General features: G+C 39.3%; 1 protein-coding gene across 1 annotated transcript; it reads right to left on the bottom strand.

The window, feature by feature from the left end:
• Positions 1-4,285: 4,285 nt before the first annotated feature.
• LOC128109332 (olfactory receptor 6N2-like) lies at positions 4,286-5,230 on the bottom strand. The gene has a single exon (XM_052736527.1). It carries the CDS (start codon positions 5,228-5,230, stop codon positions 4,286-4,288), a length of 945 nt encoding a protein of 314 aa, XP_052592487.1.
• Between the last annotated feature and the right edge of the window lie 13,358 nt (positions 5,231-18,588).

Here is an 18,588-nt window from a genome sequence, read left to right as displayed (position 1 = left end):
TCTAAGCCAAAATGAATCCACAGCTTCTCATTTCCTGTGGAAATAAAAGCAAAACATCTCCCCCAAAGTAACACACCTTTTGACTTAAATTTTGAAGTCAAGACATTTTTAAAATATATAGGTTGGTTTAATCTATCAGCTTTCATAATTCAGTGTCTTTTAGCAGCCAAAAAATTAAAAACACAACACAATAACATATAGGATCCAGACTCTTTGTGTATTTTTCATCTTTATGTGGCTGATTTCTTTTATATTACTTTAAAGGACTTTATTATTCTATATATATATATATGTATATATATTTATGAGACTGTCTATATGTTCTTTTCTCTCAAACCTATGTGTATTTTTAAACACACTGTAACCCACTTAGACATCTTTTTCCTGTGAATCTCTCTTTATTGCATATCTGTAATCCTTTTCTGACCACATGAGCCTTTAATCTGCTAAGTGGCATGGATAGGACCAAAGCCTCTGCTTTGGAGGCTGGCTTTGCCCCATTGGTTCCCTGAGAGCCTAGCTTCACAGCTTAGGTACTGGAGTGAGAGCCATACTTACTGCCCCAACTCTGGGAGGTTTTTGGGTCCATGATGCCACTAAGTAGTGCACATCTTGCTGCTCATAAACCCCATTAAAAGTCTCTTAAAAGAACCATGCCCATTTTTTGCCATTAGTACTGAGCAAGGAAGCCATCTCTTCAAGGAGCTGTGCAAACAGAGTCTAACAGAGTCTACGGGAAAGGCAGTTACCAAGAAGTCACACTTGACTCTGTTTTCATGTGTTTAGAGTCCTTTCTTAAAGCCTTCTCAGGCTTCATGTGGATGTATGTGGCCCTGAACATTGGGTGCCATTTGTAGGTGGAGTTTTCTTTAGTGACTGCCAGTCCCAAGTAACCACACAGAGGCTTATATTAATTACAAATGCTCAGCCAATAGACCAGGCTTATTACTATCTAGCTCTTACAAATTAAATTAACTAATTTCTATCAATCCATGTACTGGCACGTGGTTGGTGGCTTTACCTGTCTTCTAGCATGTCTTGCTCCCTCTGTGTCTCCTGGCAACTCTTCCAACTCTACCCTCCTCCTTCCCAGCATTAATCCTACCCAATCTCTTCCTGCCCAGCTATAGGCCAGTCAGTTCTTTATTAACCAATGAGAGTAATACATATTCACAGTGTAAAGAAGAATTATTTCACAACATAAAGGTTACAAAAATAGCATTAGGTACAGTTAAAATGTACCTGATAAATAGGAAAATTATATCTTGTGGTCATAGGTCATTCTGCAAAATAACTGAGCAAGTTTGCATTCAGTGTCCAGCTTTCTTACTAATTGCATGTTTCTTCACTACCTACTATACTAGAGTTAGAACAAAGTACAAATATCCTGCATGATGGATTGCTGGGCTTACTGCAGGTGTAGTGCAAGTGAAGTGTTCACTTTTAGTCCCAACCTCTTCATAGTGTCTGTTCTACTCGAGTCATTATCCAGAACTCATCATGGGAGAAGTGGCCAAGAGTAAGCATGGATACTTAGCTCCATAATTCACATTAGGCACTTATAAAATGTAATGCTGTTTGTAGTACAAAATGAAATATACAGCCACTTCCTTCCAGAGACAACCCAAGAGACTCCAATTCCCTGAGGTAGTATCTGGCCATTCATAAGGCCTGCAGAAGGGATGAAGATCCAGTAGCATTATACACAAGTATGTAAATGATGTTTGTATACTTTGAAAAGTACTATGTAAGAATAGCTTCAATTCTATGTTGTAAAGGGAAAGACTCAAGGAGGTTCGGAGATAAAACAGCTGCCTAATGAAAGGCAAAGGTAGTTTGGAGTTCTGAATGGATTTATGAAAGGCATGTTCTCCTGATAGAGTTAAAGGATAGTAATATAATGTCTACCACACTTATTTGATTCTTAAAAGTCTGTTTATTTATTCACTTACTCATTCGTTCTTCAAATATAAATGAATAAAAATCCATGGTGTGATAGTCATTGCTTCCCTCAGTTGTGATAGGACTACTTCTATCTCCACAGTAGATATGTAAGCATCCGTATCCTACCATAGAGCATGAACCCCATAGGAATGGAGGCCAACAAGTTAATAACTAAAGTGATGCAAGCCACTGCCAGGACGAACAACTCCCAGCAGTTCTTTAGTGCTGATAACACAGAAAACAATTCCTTTGAAATCACAATCCTTATGAAGTTAGATGTATAAGGAGAGAAAGGATGGGGGTCTCAAACAATAGCCAGCAGAATGGAGTACTGCAGCCCAGCACTGAAAGAGCATAGGATTAATGATTGTGTAAGAATCCTCCAGTTATATAAGGAGGACTTTGGGCACAGCTCAGAAGGAGATATGTCACTGGAATGCATCAGACATGCTGCAAACACCCCACAGATGTGAGATATGTGCACAGCTAAGCATTATTGAGTAAGTAAATCCTTGTTGCAAAAATGGATGTGGGAAATGTTGGATAATGATCAACATTTACGTAGTTCCTAAGATCCTATTACTGCACTTATTACAGATTAAGAAAATTGAGGCAGAGACATTTTAAGACAAAGAGAAGTCAGTAAGCAGATATTTTTCCCCCCAGTAAATAGGAAAAAAAAAACCGGGGAATTTGACCAATAATTTTCCTTCCTTCAGGATATTCAGAATATGCTCTGCTCGGCCTGGATCAGACAACGTTTTTGAAAGTGTTGCAATCCTAGAATCGAAACTCCCTCAGCTGGAAAGAACATGAGCAGCCGTTCCTTGCTAGCCACTCAGATTTCTTACACAGAGATGAGGGTGAGGTGACCCTGCCAAGGTCAGCTAGACATCTGGACAACATCTGGTTGAATCCGGTTCTTGATGGCAATTCCAGCAATCCTTCTAATTGTGTTGTAACAATAGTGAAACAATAATCCTCAGCCAGTGGGTTGTGATGAAGGTTTTAACGTGTGTTTTAGGCTAGGCATGACTGAACAGCTGTTACTAAGCCCCTAATAGGCTGAAGCACTATATTGTGAGTTTAAGGCCTGTCTAGTGCATGCAGTGAATCTCAAGCCAAGCTGGGATACAGGTTCAACTCAACTCACACATACACAACACAACACAACACACGTGCACATACACACACACACATACACACACACACTCACACACTCACACACACATCTGTGTGTACAGGGAAACAATAATTACTGATCCTGATGTGAGGGGTATTAAAAAAATTCATTGCTTTTATTATTGCAATGGGACATATGTAGGCATGACAAAAATGAGACACATTCACACAGTACCTAGTCTCTGCCAAGGCTTTAGTTCTGTCATTCTGATTACCACACCATCCCTAAGTGGCTAACTGGTGGGTTCAGAATTCACAAATCTCTAAAGTGTAGAGGCTAAAGGGAACAACAGTATTGTCAAATTCCGAGCAGAAGCTGGGGCCGGACACCACAGATTTGTGTACACACCTGTGATCTTCTTTTTCTGTTCTTCCTGTAAAGTATGGCTTCAAATTCATTCTAAGAAAAAAAAAATCCTCGATACTGAAAGAGAGCTCAGACACCACACTCAACTCCACTACCTTGTCCCATAAGTGATGAGATGAGCAATTCTAGTCTCCCACCACCCGCCCTGAAAGTTATGTCATCCTGAGCTGGCTCTGGTACTGTGACTCAAGATTACTGGACTCGACCAGCTGGTAGCTGTCTGCTCCACATGGAACTCCACACATGCTGTCAATGCAGTGTTTCTGTCACTCTGGTTTTCTACCTTTAAACACTGTTGGGATCATGTGTTGAGTACAGAGGCTGCTGCTGGGTTCTGTTGCCCTTATTTCACTGTCCTCACATCTGTTTACTTCATCCACTGTACTTAAGAGATCTGTGACTCCTGAGCCATCAGATACCCACTTGGGGGTGGTCTTTTAATTAGAATGACAGCACGAAAGCCTTGGCAGGGACTATGTACTGGGTGAATGTGTTTCACTTTTCTCATTCTTATATTTGTCCCACTACAAAAATCAAAGTCATAAATTCAATTAAAATATTTTCTCCATGCAAGTTTTTAATCTGTTGTGGCATTTCTTCATCATCAGATTGGGAAGGATTTCCCTCTACCTGCTCCACCTCGGATTGGCCCAAGAGAGTGGGTCTGTGCAGCATAGTGAGTGCTAAACTGAGTGGTAATCTTATTGGCATTTATTTTGATTCTGCAAAACAGTTAAGAAACCAGTTGATTCTTGCGTTTGCCCAGAATGTGGGTAACGCCAAAAGAGATAATCAGGCTTCCCTCAGCGAAGTCCTGATCTTGTCACTGACCCTTTTCACTGCCTCTTTCACTTCTTTGTTGCGAAGGGAATAGATGATGGGGTTGAGGAACGGAGTCAGAAGGGCATACACTAAAGCAATAAGCTTGTCAGTGCCCTCAGGCCTGTTTTGAGGTGAGCCCACATATACAGTAAAAGCAGAAGCATAGAACAGGGCCACGACGGTCATGTGGGAAGAACAAGTGGAGAAGGCTTTGGCACGACTGGCAGCTGAAGGCAGCTTCAGAACCGCTGTCAGAATACCCCCATAGAGTCCCAAGATGAGGACAAAATTGCATCCAGTGGCCACACCAATCACTGCCCCATGAACCTGAGCGTGCCAGCTTGTGTCCACGCATGCCAGCCTCATTAGTGGTGCCAGGTCGCAAAAGTAATGGGCCACCTCTTCCAAGCAATAGGGTAAAGTGGCAGTGAGACTGGCGGGCACCAGGGCAGCTGAGAAGCCAGCCACCCAAGTGGCGCCCGCTAGCCACAGCTGTACCTGCCTGCTCATGAGAGCATGGTAGTGGAGTGGGCGACAGATGGCCAGGTAGCGGTCCAGAGCCATGACACCTAACAGGTAGCACTCAGTCATGCCCAAGGAGTGGAAGACATATAGCTGGACAAAGCATGCAGCTGATGGGATGGGTGAATGTCCATGGAGCAGGGTATGTAGCAAGGTGGGCACTGTGGTGCTGACATACCAGAGTTCCAGGAAGGAGAGGACGCTGATAAAGAAGTACATGGGAGTAGACAGTCCTGAATCCGCTTGAACAAGGACAATGATGAACAAGTTCCCTGCAAGTGTGAGGAGATAGATGCACAGGGTCCCAAGGAAGGCAAGAGGTCTCAGAGTGCCCGTGGGAGTGAAACCAGCAAGGATGAAAGTCTGGGTCCAGGTGTGGTTAACATGATCCATGATTCCCAGGAGGAGGGGGAGTTAAGGTGCAAGATGAACTACTTCGGGGTCCTCCATCTATTCATGAAACAATCCTAGAGCCAAGAATAACAACTGTGAGCCCATGGCTGAGCTTGGACATTATCTAATTAAATCCCTTATGTTTCCATAGCAGAACTGCAGTATCTCCTTTCCCCCACCCAAGGTGAAATGATTGGCTGTACGCCACAACATCAGCTGGGCTGGAACTAGAAATGAAGACTCCTGACCTTGTTTAGTCCTTGTGTATGTTCTAGTACTGGACTCTTGAGAGTCCAGCAACTCAATTCTCCCCTGTCCCACTATCAATAAAAGGAGAGAGAGATCTTTTCTACTGTAACCTCACTTATGACCTCTATCTTTTCTGAGGACTCTGTGCATCGGGTTCACAATACTAAAATAACCAGAAGTACTGTGCTGTTGTAAAGGAAGGATTGCCACATAAAGGTGGTTATTGTGACCTCTCTCAGGAAGTCTTCATCGACTATTCTGGTAGGTAAGGATTAGTTGATCTAGGCAAGATAACAGTGCAGACACTCCAAGAATATCCCCTAAAATATCAGGCCCACGGTATCCAATGATTATTCACTCACCACTCATACTATACCTTCTAAAACTGGGTCATCGTGAGAGATAGATAACAGGAATTATCAAAGAAGAAAAGCATGAGTCAGAATCCCCAGGCAGGAAAGAGACTGCAGCAGCCAGAGACTGGTCTGACTGCATGCCCTTGCTCTGACACACCCCAGTTGTACACTCTGAACTGGGGGATTTTTCACTTAACCAACTTCCTCTTCCCTAAAAGGAAGAATAGAAGGACTTGGTAGTTGGTTCCTAAAACTCTTAGATGTTCTGATCTCCCTTGGTTATTGGGAAATGATTGTGAGTTTTGTGGGCATCAAGTCTAATTTTACTTGAGTTTTCTCCCCACACCCGAGAGGACTCCCTAGGAAAGGTCAAAGCTCTTGCCTAATTCTCTTCTGATAATCTCACATCCTCTTTACCACCTTCACCCATTACCTGGCCCCTTGACGGCGCTAGAACCTGTAGCATCCTCCTCAGAGCAGTTTCTTTCTCTGTCTACTTATATCTAATGCTCCTAGAAATGCCACCTTCCCAGAGGTTTCTTGTTGGGTGCTCCCTGGAGCTGTGAGTGTGATGAGCTCTCAGTAAAAGTCCCTGTGGAGAAAGGAGTTGGGCAGAGAGAAGTAAAACACACCAGTTCTATTCAATTCTATTTCTCAGAGAATTTTTCTTCATTTTGCACCCAGGGGTGATGCCTTCACCAATAAATTCATGCTCCAGTAAGAGACATCAGTACTAATGCTGTAGGAAATGATTTCAAAGGAAGAGATGAATAATTGTGTAAAATAATATTTTAGTGAATTTAATTTTTTAATCTAAATATCATTTTTATCAGCATATTTGTTCATGATATTATTTCCTAAGAAAAAATGTGAACCAAAGTTCAAAATGTTATAATATGCAGCTAAACCATTGTTACAAGAGGTACTCATTCATCAAATGTATATGGACCACTTTCTGTTATCCATACTTTGTACTAGGGTAAAGCTGGTACAGAGAACAGTATTTGTTTCCTCAAGAAGTTTAATTTGTAGTGTAAGACATAAACTTTAAATAGATACTTAAAACAACAAGAACAAAGAATATGTAAATGTGAAAAGATAGCAACCCAACTCAAAATAAGGTATGTTCAATCTAGAGCTATATTGTGATATTTCTCTCATTTTTTTAAAAATTTTACAAAGACCTAGAAGTTTACAAAAATACTTGATTTGGAAGATGGAAATAAAATAGGTATTTTTCATGCATTGTGTATAGGAATATAAAATAACATACTTTGAATGAAACGTTAGCAATACTTATGTAAACTACATACTCATTTTCATTAAACCAGGTTATCCTAGTTCTAGGAACTCATCTTCAATATGTGTGTGAATAGTATACACACATATAAATGTATTTCCTTTTAGTCTTATTTATAATTGGAAAAGACCAGAAGCAATTCAAGAGCTCTACAATATTTACTGGTTAAATAGAACAAATCAGGAGACACTAAGGAGCTTTTTATCAAAATGAGAATGCCCTTCTTGAAATGATATGTACAAATCTTCCAGGATGTATAGAAATACTTACATTAGTTTGCTTTCACTAAAGAAAACATTAGAGAGTTGTAAGAAACACTATTAATTTTTTTCTATGAGTATAGTGTGTGTCAAAGCACAGAGAAGGAGAAACTAGGTTTGAGAGTGAGAAAAACACTCGTTCATATTACCTTCTGGGTATTACTTTGATTACTAAAAATAATATAGGCATATTATCTACTGCTATGATTGTGCTCACTTTAAAAATTCACATTAGTGTGATGACATTGTGTCCTGCTCTAGTAATCAATGATGAGTGTATATTTCCTTGAGTTGCGGGGTGACTGCTGAACACTCCATACTAAGACTGCAAGTTCCTCATGCTCTTCACTAAGCATAGACCCTAGTGATGAATTATTTTGATGTAAGAGATGGTCAGTACCTCTTTTGAGTATCACCAAGGAGTGTGATGCTTGGGTGCTGTTTTGTTTTCTTCACAACTACTTCTCAATAAAAACAAGTTGAGATAACTACAATTAGAAAGAAAAAAAGTAAGGAGAAAAGAAAGTTATGGTCCCTATTTCATAAAGGTAAAAAGAATGACAAGGATGCCCAGGGTTTCACTAAATGTATTGGTCCCAAGGAAATGATCAACTTGAATTATTACTACCTTGATTGCCCTTTACATTATAAATGTGAGATATATGTAAACTAGGTAAGAATCCATTTTATGGAATTTATATGTAAAAAATTTCAAGTAGTGTCTTTCTCATATGGATATATACTTTTCCATGTGCTTTACATGTGCAAAATACTTTAACACAAGAATTCTCTCAACTTACCTATTGTCCACAATTCGCAAGTGAGAAAGACAAGTGAAAAATTCAGGCATTGGGGGGAAAACTATTAAAGATAATGATTGAACCATGGAAAATGATGTTAAAATCCCATCTCTAAACACTAGATGCTCTGCATCTGGAGGAAAGGGGATCTATTACATCTAGAAACCCTCTTAAGTGCTCAGACCATGGTTAGCCACTTTGCATATTTCATTTCTTTTCATCTTAATGGGAGTTTGAGTTCATTATCATGTTTTAAGGGTAAGGAAACATATTACAGAAGAGGTTCATGTTTTTGTCCAGAATTTTGTAACTAAAAGAAGGAAAACCTGGATATGTCTGGACATATTTCCCTCCCTTTGGCATATTCAAAAATTGCCCATTTGGCTAGGTCTACATCTAGTCCTTCCATTTTAAAGGAAAGTTGGGCTGGGAAGAGATTTCAGAGGTAGACTGCTTGCCTAGCACATTTAAGGCCATACATTCAAAACAGTGTTGCAATCACAGAACTAAATATTCTTAAAGTGAAAAGAATCTGAAATGTCATCCACACCCATCATGTATTTTGCAGAGAGAGATAGAAGGAGGCCAAGAATGTTGCAATAGAACAGCAGAGGTTGCCAAATTCATGCAAGGATGAATGTGTGTGCCATTGTGTGAAGTTCAGAACTACTTCTTTATTTACTTTAAATAATTGGCACTGTCTTTTAGAAAGAATGTGTAAAGGAATGTAACACTGGAGAGTGGGCTAAAGAGGTGGGTCAGTGGGTAATAGCATCTGCTGCTGAGCCTGAAAACTTCAATCCCATCTCCAAGACCCACATGGTAGAAGGAGAGAACCAACTCCTGCATGTTGTTCTTTGATTTTCACATGTGCTCAGAAGCACATGCACAAGCAGCATATACTTCCACGTGCACACACACACACACACACACACACACACACACACACACACACGCCACAAATAATTAAGTAAGTAAATGAATAAATAAACTTTAAAAAACGGACATATGCTGGTATAATACAGAAATTAAAACCATTATAGACCAAATATAAAATTAATTTTATAGAGAGTATTCAAGACTCACAGGGTGGTCTGTCTCTGCCAAGTTCTGTCTGTCTAAGGAGCTGTGCATCTTTTAGAAGTTCATATTTCCTCCTTGGTCTTCACTTCTGTCATCAGAAAAGTGAGAGAGCTGAAGCGAGTTATGTCAGAGAAAAAAAAGTGGTGAGGAAACCAGGTGGGCAGAGTTGTTAAGCTCCAGCCTCTACTTCCTATTTCTCTATGTTTTCACCTTGTATTTATAATTCTATATGTGTTCTTTCATATGTGATCTATTCACCTGCCTATTTGAAAACAGAGAAGTTAATGTTTTCTGGGGGTGTTTTATTTCATCTTTATGTAAGACAGATGGGTTCACATCTTGCTAAGGCTGTGCAGCTGTGGGCTGAACCAAGCTCATGGAAAGTGGTACACATGCTTACTTGGGATAGATAATAGGTCTGGATACATTTTAAAAAGAATTCAATCTATTGTTAGTTAGCAAGACTAAGACCTCAGGAATACGGACTCAGGCCTAGACAATGGCGTTGACTGAAACCTCAGATAGTGGTGATGGCCAGAGGATGAAGAAATTGATGGATTCTGACATCTTCCAAATCCAGTATCTTTAAATTACCATGCTTAACCCTCATCTATGCTTTTCACTATGACATATTTCTAATTACTGAGCTCATCTCCTGTGTTCTCTTTATTTTTTTTTTGTCCAGGATATCCTTTTTCCACTCTCAGAACCAGGCCATTAACACAAGAGACATCATTTTTCTCTCTAATAATAATTCTGGGGTCTTCCTAAGGTTCTGTGTCCCTGTGAATACAGCCACTTTAGTGCACACTGTATAGATGATATTGCTCCTATTACTGGAGAGTTGATGGTTATAAATATTCTGGTTAAATTCCTGATGACTGGTCTAAATGGGCTTAAAGAATAGACAGCTATGAATAGCCTTTCATCTAATCCTAGTTGAAAGTCCTTCTAGCATGCTCAGTGTCTAGTATAGGTAAGTAACTGGAGCTCCAGGTGTCTATTTGATAAATGACAAATAAAGCTGTGCATGTATCATGACCGCTCATTCCTCAGTGAACTGTCACTAAAATAAATGTTTGGTAGACAACAAAACACTGCACCAATGTTCAAGGACTATAGAAATTCTAGACATGGAGAGGAGAGACCAGAATGCACCAGCCTCTCTGTTCAAAGCCTCAATAGCAGGTAACGGTCCTGGAAATGTTTAAGCTAAGTGTTTAAAGCAACTGTTCAATATTCCCTCTTTTTCAGCAGATCTCAGGCAGCTGCCTTGACCATCTCTATCTAGAGCCACACCAACCATTTGTTTCCATGTCCTGTTTTCAAGACAAGGAACTTTGACCCCACTGCTGGCAATTGATGTAACACATCCTGTTGGAGCGTATGTCTCACAGGGAAGCAGGAGACGCAGACCTTAAACGGCTTCAGAAATCCTCCCACAAAACTTTTCTACAGAGCAGCTCAAGGGAACAGAATGAAACACTAACAAGTTTCCTAATGAGAAAACAAACGAGTTGCCTAATTGAGCTGGGGAAGGGAGAAGACAGAGCAGGAGAAATGGTTCCCAGGAGGAAGCCTATGTCTAATTAATGACCCAGAGCCTCAACTTCAGTAATTATCAGTTTTTTTTCTCTTCAGAGACCACCAGTGCAGGAGTGTCATAGTAGGAAGCTTTGGGGAGGCCCTTGTTGTCTCCTTTTGATTCCTTCAATTAGTCCTAATTAGGATCATGGGAACACAGGCCAAGATGTCAAAGACACTACTTTAGGTTAAGACTTTGTCAGAGTCCCTTCCGCAGAGACTTTTCCTAAATCCCAATTTGTTTCTTGTATCTATAGTAGGTAATATGTTGGCTTAGATGGACATCCAGGCCTAGGTTTGAATCCAAACTTTACCACTAGCTAACTCCAGTATAAAGTGCCACAGACCTTCCCTCACCTCAGTCTTTCAGTACACGAAAGTGATTTAACTCCATGACTTTTATGGTGTTTTGAACTGTAATTCTAAACAATGATAAATGATATAGAATACAAAGTAAGTATGGATGGTGAAACTAATCTCATCCTAATATCAAGGCACTAGCAACAGAAGAGGCAAAAAGAATCAATAGGTTGACTCTTGATTACACAGAAGGGGGAGGAGGAGGTGTGCCGTGGGAATCAAGCACATTAAACTATTTTTGTGCTCTTTTCGCTCCTTTAGAACATGCTATAAGCTGCCTCTTTTATGAAAACAAAGTTCACTTTTTTTTTTATAACAAAAAAGGTTCCAATCATTGCCTATCTTTACACTCCTACTTATCTTTACACGTACCTGTTTATTATGACTCTCGGGTGCTCCTGAAAAGTAAAATTCACAAGTGAATAATACTATAGAATATTCACTCAAAACCCCTACACTTTAATTCCAATCCCATATTTCATCAATTTAAAAACATTCACACAATTCACTTAATTCCTTATGGCCTCGTTTGCAAGCTGAAAGCAGCAGTCACATGGAAGACCAATGGGAAGTGAACATACAATAAACTGCTGCGGGAATGAAACCTAATTTTGCTGACATCTATTATTTTTAGTAGTGTAAAATAATCTAATTCCAAACACAAGAGACGACTTCTAAATCTTAAAATTATCATGTTAAAGATGAGTTCAGTGAATGACTAAAAGCCTAGAGGTCTTCAGTTCTATATACTCAGAAAAGTCTTTAGAAGTCATTAAACTATGAAAGAGGCAAGATCTCTGACACATCAAAAATACTCATGATTTGTGACATGATCTAGACTCATGTCTATTCAGAGATCCATATCTCTTCAGCTATATGAACTGCAGTTTAGTCACGGCCAACAGACTAAGATGTGCTAATGCCGTGCCCCTCCTGGAAGGAAAACCTTGCTAGAGGCTGTGATGTTTCAGCTAATGCAATCCTGTCTTGATGAGTTGTAAGGAAGGATCATGGCTGGGAAATTACTTCCTAAAGTTTGGGATGGAAAATAAGCTCAATTACTATTTGGGTCCTGTCTTCTTCACTGTGGCATTCCTCACACTACTAAAATACTTAACACATAGGCAATCATACAGGTCTCAGGTCACACAAAAAATAAAGGTCTTTTATATGTTTTACTGCAAAAAATGATTTATCTTTAAATTTGATAATGTTATTTTTTGTTTCTTTATCTTTATTGTTTGTAGGACTTTCAGGTTCATAGAAAATGGTGCCAGGGCTAGACAGATGACTCAGTGAATGAAAACATTTACTTACAGACCTGATTACCTGAGCTAAATATGCTGATTCAATAAAGTAGCAGGAAAGTTGACCTCCACATGAATGCCAGAGCATGCATGTACATGCATACACACACACACACACACACACCACAGGAGAGACAGAGTGAGAGAGAGAGAGACAGAGAGAGGATAGATAGACAGACAGACAGACAGATGATAGAACAATGGGTAGATAGGTAGATGGATAGATAGGTAAGTAGCACACACACAAGAGAGATGATAGATGATAGATTAGATAGATGATAGATAGATAGATAGATAGATAGATAGATAGATAGACAGATAATTTAAAATGAATGAATGGTGTCCAAATTAAACTCCCCATATATCCTTTGCCCCAACACATGTACCATCTCCCTCACTGTCGCCGTTTCCCACCACAGTGAGAAATTTGCTATCCCCAATGAACTTGGGTTTAATGCTGATAAGTCTTTTATCAGCCAAACACATAATTCCCGTTAAAGTTTTCTTTTCATGTTGTACTGTCATTTTGGAGAAATGTGTGATACACATGTCTACCATTACAGTGTCTTATGGAATACTTTTATTGCCCTGAAAACAACCTGTTCTTTATCTGTTCCTCTACTTCTTCCAAGTCCATGTAACCCTTGATGTTTTTGTCCTGCATCTACACATTTATCTTTCTACAATGACAATCGACCTAGTGAGAACATCTCTCCTCATGGCCCAGCAAAAGCCTCAAGTCTACCACCAAACACAACCCTTTATTTGCACGGATAAACAGCTGTGATTGGAGGAAGCACAGTTTCTCATTTGCATTAAAGTACTGTGCCTTGATTGGTACAAAGGCACTCTTTCAGTTGCTTGATGATGTGTCTTGATCGCTGCAAATTATCTTCTGTCTATATAAGCCAGAAATCAGTTCCATTTGGAAGTATGTGGAAAAGCCTCCCTATACCCTGATTAATCCACACTGTTGCAACATTCGGCTCACTCAAAGGCTTCTCTCATATGGCCTTTTCTCGCCTTTTGTTTTTCACTGGTAGAGTGAGCTGAGCTGGCAACACCAAGAAACGTAGGAAGACAGTGATGAAGACAGAGTGGTGGAGGTGACAGTATTAGTGACAGTGGTGGTTGTAATAAAAGAGCAGCTGGAGAAATCCAGAGAGCATCTGGGACTGAAATAAGAAAGTCAGAGATAAAGACGATGAGGGCTGGGAAGAGCTGAAGATGAGACACTGCCTGCTTGGATAACTGGGTGCATTCCAGACAGCGGTCAATCCTTAAGTGCTAAGAATTCCAGCACCCTAACCAAAGAGCTGCGACACTAGCCACTCTCAAGGTCCCAGCATCATAAAGGCACCACGTGCTTGCTGCTGTCTTTCACCTGCTGCTTCCAGAAGCTGTTTACTACAAAAACTTCCAAGTACATGACTGGCATTTGGTGGTTAAAGCCCAGAATGACAAACCTCCAATCTGAAACCTCAGGACCACAAGTCTTTGGCTTCTGAAGGGTTTAGAGTCTGTAAGACCCTGGGTATATTAAACTATGTCCTAGTCCTTGAGTACTCTGCTACAATGAAAGCTCCTTCTCAGCTGTCCATGATTCCTATCCAGGTAGAGCCAAAGAATATTGGTCAGCTAGTTTTAACATCCTGATGTTGGTGCACCACGCATGTGAGTTTTGTGTCTAGTGTCTTAGTGGCTAGTATATATCTGTTTGCTACAAAAGTCATATGGTTAGGACCCTTTTGATCTAGTGAAATTCATAAGAAAAGAATGTGAGCTTAACTAAGCTTTGATTTTTTTTTTTCATAGTAACCGCAGTGTTTAAGGGAAGTAGGGAGGTTTCCCTAGCCAGGGAAATTGAAAGCTATGAACACCACTGGGAGGAGGCCTGGTTTTTTCACCACTCTTCTCCCCAGTGAGACAGCACAATGAGAAACGTCCAGTGTTGCTCAAGATATGAAGCGACACTCACAGTGTCATAGTCCCTGGTATCCTTACTTATATCCTTCTGTTCAGTTTCTGATTTACTCATTTATCTGCCTACGCAAATCAAACAAGCCCACTTCTTGCCTTGTTAGAGATCTCAGGATCTGAACATTTCTGCAGAAATTTCCAGGGAGGTGAGTCCTGTCTCTTTCCTAAATATAGGATCAGATACCTCTGCAAAATATTTAAAAAAAAATAGAAAAAAAATCAGTGTTGGAGGGTGGAGGAACCAGGGCTGGCTGGTGCCAGCTGCACTCACAGTGGTGAACCTGCTAGAGATGGTTTGGGATGCTTCACTCAGGAACATGACAGATGATGGAGTAAAGATGGCATTGTGGTGATATATTACATGCCCTAATAAACTTATCTGGGGACCAGAGGACAGAACCAGCCTCTAGATTAGACATAGAGGTCAGACAGTGCTGTCACACACCCTTAAGCTTATCACCCAGGAGGCAGAGATCCTTCTGGATCTCTATGAGTTCAAGACCACACTGGAAACAGAGCCAGGCAGTGGTTGCACACACCTTTAGTTCCAGCACTTGAGATCTCATGCCTTTGCTTGGGAAGCACACACGCCTTTAATCCCAGGAAGTGACATCGCTGGGTGGAGAATGGTATATAAGTTGTGAGGAGACAGGAACTAAGCAGCAGTTCAACTGAGACCCTCAGGGGTGAGGACTCAGAGGCTTTCAGTCTGAGGATTCGTGGACACAGTATTGGCTGAGGAGTCGGCGAGGTGAGGTTGGCTGTCGCTTTTTCTATTTCTCTGATCTTTCAGCTTTCACCCCATTATCTGGCTCCTTTTTTTTCATTAATGAGGTCTTTTTAAAATTCGTGTTACATGGCATCTTTATTCCTCCACCACAGCGAAATGAGCTTAAACAAAAACATTTTGACTATTGAAGGTGAAATAAATTTCTAAATATGACTTTTGGTGAGTTACTTAAAATTGGACTCTGTTGTCATCACTGGAGAAGGCATGAGAACATGGTGACTGTGGGGAATGACTGGGTAAAAGACATAGCAACATGAAAAAAAGATAAGTGGAGTAATATTAAAAGAAAGCAACAATTCAACATAAAATTGTACTATATAGTATCCACTTTTTACAAAATTTGAGAACTCTAACTAGCCTCTAGGACAAAATGTCCCCGTTTTGTGAATACAGTTAGTCAAATATAGAGTATTTTAGCATTTTTATATGTTTAAATCTCCTTTTAGCTCTCTTCTATATCAGACATTAGAGACAATATTTGTCATATTCCCTCGTCTTCATTCCATGTTGGAGGGGAACTGTAATGGGACAAAGTCTTAGGAAAGAGATGTTAAAATGAGTCACATCTGTATTTACCATTTGGGATGCATTAGCTCATTACAGAATCTGTACAGAAATATTTCTTCTGTTGAGGGGAATGTGGAGATTTTAATGTCGGCTTGAAAATTTCTTAAATGTTACTTGAAAATTTTTATGTGAACTTGTTCATTGACACTCTTTTTTTTTTCCTAAAGTTTTTTTAATGGTGTTTTTACTTTTTATACTCTTTTTACTTACTTTTCAGTAATTGACACACACAGAAATTTCAAACTATAGTCATCATTAGTCAATTTCATAGTTGTTTAAATTTATAATATTATTTGTTATTATTTTTGTTGTTTGAAAAAATAATATTACTATCCAAGCCAGGTTTGCCTGAAACATGGCACATAGCTGAGGCCCACCTCAAATGTATAGTCCTTCCCCAGTGCTCTGGAGGGCTTGAATCTTAGGCCTTCACCACAATGCCCCACTTACATGTCTATGATTACCTTTGTACTTTACTACATATTACTATTTAATGTCATGGGAACAATGTAGTTATAAAATGAATTTTTTGCTTGGTAATTATATAATTAAAATGGTTTCATTTTTGTTGAGTTGAAGTCTTACTTTGTTAAGTAGTAAGCCTTCAGTTTTATGATAACTTCTTGGCAGGTCTATCACCTTATTAACAGAGATTTTTGATTTCTTTGAATTACTCTTTCAGCATCAAATTTTTCCAATAGTTTTCAAACCATAAAATGGTGTTTTATCAGCAATACAAAGGTATTGATTTTTCTAAGCTACATTAAAAAAATTTTATGTTTTTGTTTTGTTTTGTTTAGGTTTTAGACAAGGTTTCACTATGTGGCATTGGTTGGCCTAGATCTCACTATGTAAACCAAGTTGACTTCAAACTCAGAGAATTCTACCTGTTCTTGCCTCTTAACACTTTTGTTTTAAAATGATTTGTCAATTTTTCTAACTTATGCAACTTTATATGGCCCATTATAAAATCAATGAACATATATAACGTGTAGTAGTGTAGTGTGGGAAACAAGTATTTCCATGCCTTCAACAATCAATTATTGTATGTATTGGGAATTTCATATTTTATTTTCTAATTGTGTTGAACTGTGTCATACATTATTCTGTCCAATAGTTGCCCTATTGTGCTAAATAAGAAAGAGGGGTAAGGCTTGTACTCTTTGTTTTGATGTCCCTTAATGAATTTCTTTCTGTTTCTCCTACCCCTGCTCTTCCCACCTCTAATGACCATTATTCCTCTTCATTCTTCTATAAAGTTTATTTCTGTGAATAAATGAAACATGTGATATTTGTCCTTCTGTATCTGACATGTTTCACTTAACAAGTTCAATCTCCTGTTCTATTCGTGTTGCCTTAAATGACAGAAGTTCATTGGTTTTAATGGCTAATGAAGACTTGGTATGTATGTGGGGGGGGCATGTATGCAAGTGTAGGTATATACATATCACAGCACACATGTGGAGATCACAAGACAACCTCGGGGAGTTGCTTCTTGCCTTCTCCCTTGCTTTGAGGTAGTCTTTCTTATTGATCTGTTGCTATGCTTTGTTTTCCAGAATAGCTGGCCTACAAGTTTCCAGGCAATTCTTCTACTTCCATCTTCTCTCTCACCATATGGGGGCTGTGATTACAGATGTACACTGCTGCATTTGGCTTTCTACAGGTTCCAGGAATTGAAACTCAGGCCACAAGGCTTGCACAGTAGGAACTTTTACCAGCTAAGCCATATGCCCGGCCCATTAATGTATATTTACCATGTGTTCTTGTGTTTGTTTTTGTTTTCATTTTTGAGACAGTCTCATATTTGAATATAGCCTTGAAGTTCTGATCCTGTCTCTACCTCTCCAGTACTGGGGTTATACATATATATATATATCATGGTGCCCAGCTATTCATTTTCTTAATTCACTCATCCACCAAAAAGCATTTATTTTTATTCTGTAGTTCAGCTGTTGTAAATATTAATGCTATAAATATAAAAGTGCAATTATCTTTTGTGTATAATAATTTCATCTCCTTTGGTTATATATCCAGTTACTGGAAGAATGGAATACAGTGGTTGGGCTTTTTGTGTTTAAGGGATTTCTATATTATTTTGTGTAATGGTTACACTAAATTATGTCTCTTTAAACAAAGTATTGCAGTTCCTGTTTCTCTGAATCCTAACCAGGACTTATTTCTTATCTGTGTAATGATAAACATTGTAACTGGGGTGAAACTATATGTCACTATAGCTTTTATTTAACTTGCTCCAATGATTAGAAAAATTGAACTTTTTTTCTTTTGAGGGGTGTGTTTTTAGTTACTTTTTAACTTTTTTATTATTAAGCATTTCAATGAAATAGCATCAAAACCACTTCCTGACTCACTACAACTCTCCTATATCTTCCCCTAACACATCCCCCCTCCCAACTTCATTTCTTCTTTTGTCTGTCTTTGTGTGTGTACAATAATCCACTAAGTTCAATTCAATTACTGCTGCCCGTGTGTGAATGGGCATGGGGCCATCCACAGGAGCTTGGAATTCTAACCTGTGGACACAACTTTAAGAAATAATGACTTTCCTTCCCTCAGCAATTACCATCTGTTAATAGCTCCACAGTAAGGGGTAGGGCCAGAAGATCTCTACCTCCGTCTGTGCTGGAATTATGAAAGACTTGACTTTGTCATGGAAAGGTACATGCAGAGCTATGTGGAAATATACTGTTTCACAATCCAA

The sequence above is a fragment of the Peromyscus californicus genome, unplaced genomic scaffold, assembly GCF_007827085.1.
Source record: "Peromyscus californicus insignis strain IS unplaced genomic scaffold, ASM782708v3 Scaffold_14__1_contigs__length_90479793_seg_2, whole genome shotgun sequence".
In the NCBI taxonomy this organism is placed as follows: Eukaryota; Metazoa; Chordata; class Mammalia; order Rodentia; family Cricetidae; genus Peromyscus; species Peromyscus californicus.
Note: the sequence above shows the minus strand (reverse complement) of the source record. Positions and strands in the feature narration are given on the sequence as shown.

Bases quoted from the DNA above. Each gene is read 5' to 3' on its own strand.
- LOC128109332 (XM_052736527.1), bottom strand. From the start codon at position 5,230: ATGGATCATGTTAACCACACCTGGACCCAGACTTTCATCCTTGCTGGT.